This window comes from Plectropomus leopardus, unplaced genomic scaffold (assembly GCF_008729295.1).
Source record: "Plectropomus leopardus isolate mb unplaced genomic scaffold, YSFRI_Pleo_2.0 unplaced_scaffold18279, whole genome shotgun sequence".
NCBI lineage: Eukaryota > Metazoa > Chordata > Actinopteri > Perciformes > Serranidae > Plectropomus > Plectropomus leopardus.
In genome coordinates, this window is record NW_024619696.1 from 1 (window position 1) to 1,433 (window position 1,433).

General features: G+C 39.7%; 1 protein-coding gene across 1 annotated transcript; it reads right to left on the reverse strand.

The window, feature by feature from the left end:
• Positions 1-130: 130 nt before the first annotated feature.
• LOC121965032 (heterogeneous nuclear ribonucleoprotein U-like protein 1) lies at positions 131-936 on the reverse strand (the record flags this gene model as incomplete). The annotated part of the gene is made up of 2 exons (XM_042515197.1): positions 885-936; positions 131-398 (listed from the first exon to the last, which is right to left on the reverse strand). A coding segment is annotated over exon 2 (232 nt), but the record flags the coding sequence as incomplete, so codon positions are not given.
• Between the last annotated feature and the right edge of the window lie 497 nt (positions 937-1,433).

Consider the following 1,433-nt stretch of genomic DNA (forward strand, 5'->3'; position numbering starts at 1 on the left):
AAGGTGCCAACTCGTAAAAACCAAGGTGCCAGACTTGACAATTTAAAATATTTACACCAACAGCACAAGAAAGATAATTAAACTTGTGGAAAATTGCACTTTTTGAAGATTCTGTATCAATAGGGCTTACCTTGCTGCTCTTGTGCATCATCTCCATCTTCGTTTTCCTCGTTGTCTTGATAGTCCTGACAGTATTCATCCTCCTGCTCCCCTTGCTCTGAGACATCAGCCTGAGCGTCAGCCTCCAGCGCGGCTCTCAGCCTCTCCACCAGGTCTGCCTTCAGGCCTCTGGTGTCCAGGCCGCGGCGCTGGAGCTCCTCTTTTAACTCATTTACTTTCAGCTTCTTCACGTCAACACTCATTGTTTCGTCTGAGTGCTTCCTGACTTTAGTTATTTGCTAGCAAAACAGGGAAAATACAAAAGTAAAGTATGGCGTGCAAGTACGTCTAACTTTCAAATGGGTATCTATTGGCGGCAGAGTACCAGCCCAACAGGCTGCAATAGCTCTTTAGCTAGGAAAGTAGCGCTGAGTAGCTACAACAACATTGTACCTGGCTCCACTAAATGTGTAAAACAACATACTTTCGGCTTTATTACCGTCCAAATGTGTATAGTCGTTTGAAATGCGGACACATAGGCTAACTAGAGTATTTATTATTCGCTTCAAATTGTCGCAACATAGCTAACGTCGGCAACCTTATTAGCCTAGCACTAGCTAACGTACCAACAACCGCTGCAGGACAAGTTACTTTAACTTGAAAACTACACAAGCTACGAGCGTTTTTTACTATTTTGCACATACATTATCTAGTCAATGCATATTTAGGTCAATGTATAATATGGTTATTATGCAAATTAAGAATAAAATAACGTCGAGGCCTACCTCCTCTCACGCTAGTTGCGCGGGTCAGCAGTGGTAAACGATGAGTGTCGTTGCTGCCCTCTAAAGGTCGGAAACCAGACCGAAACCTCCCGCCGGAAGTAAACAAGACCTGCTCAGGTTTATTTCACAAAAATTAAACACCCAGGTACACAAGTTCTGTCAACTTAACAACACATTAGTTTGTAATTTACACAGTTTTACACATTAAATGTAATGAGTAAAAACTATCTAAGCTTAGTTTGTGCCAATGTTTGTACAAAGTAGGAAGTGATGCAATGTTTACATTGAACGAATCCTGGGTAGTGTAGTGTCTTAAATCTACCCGCCGGATCACTTTTCAATTTTCTGCTACTGTCTCATTTCAGAGGGAAAAAAATCAATTTTTACTTTAATACATTTATCTGAAATCTTCAGTTACTTTATAGGTTCATATCAGTAATAAGAAATATAATCAATTTAAAAAAATGTCATATATATGTAGAATAAAATACCAAGCAGTATTTAACAGAGTTAAAATAGCTCCACTTTTTCCACTTTTACCAGCTGCAA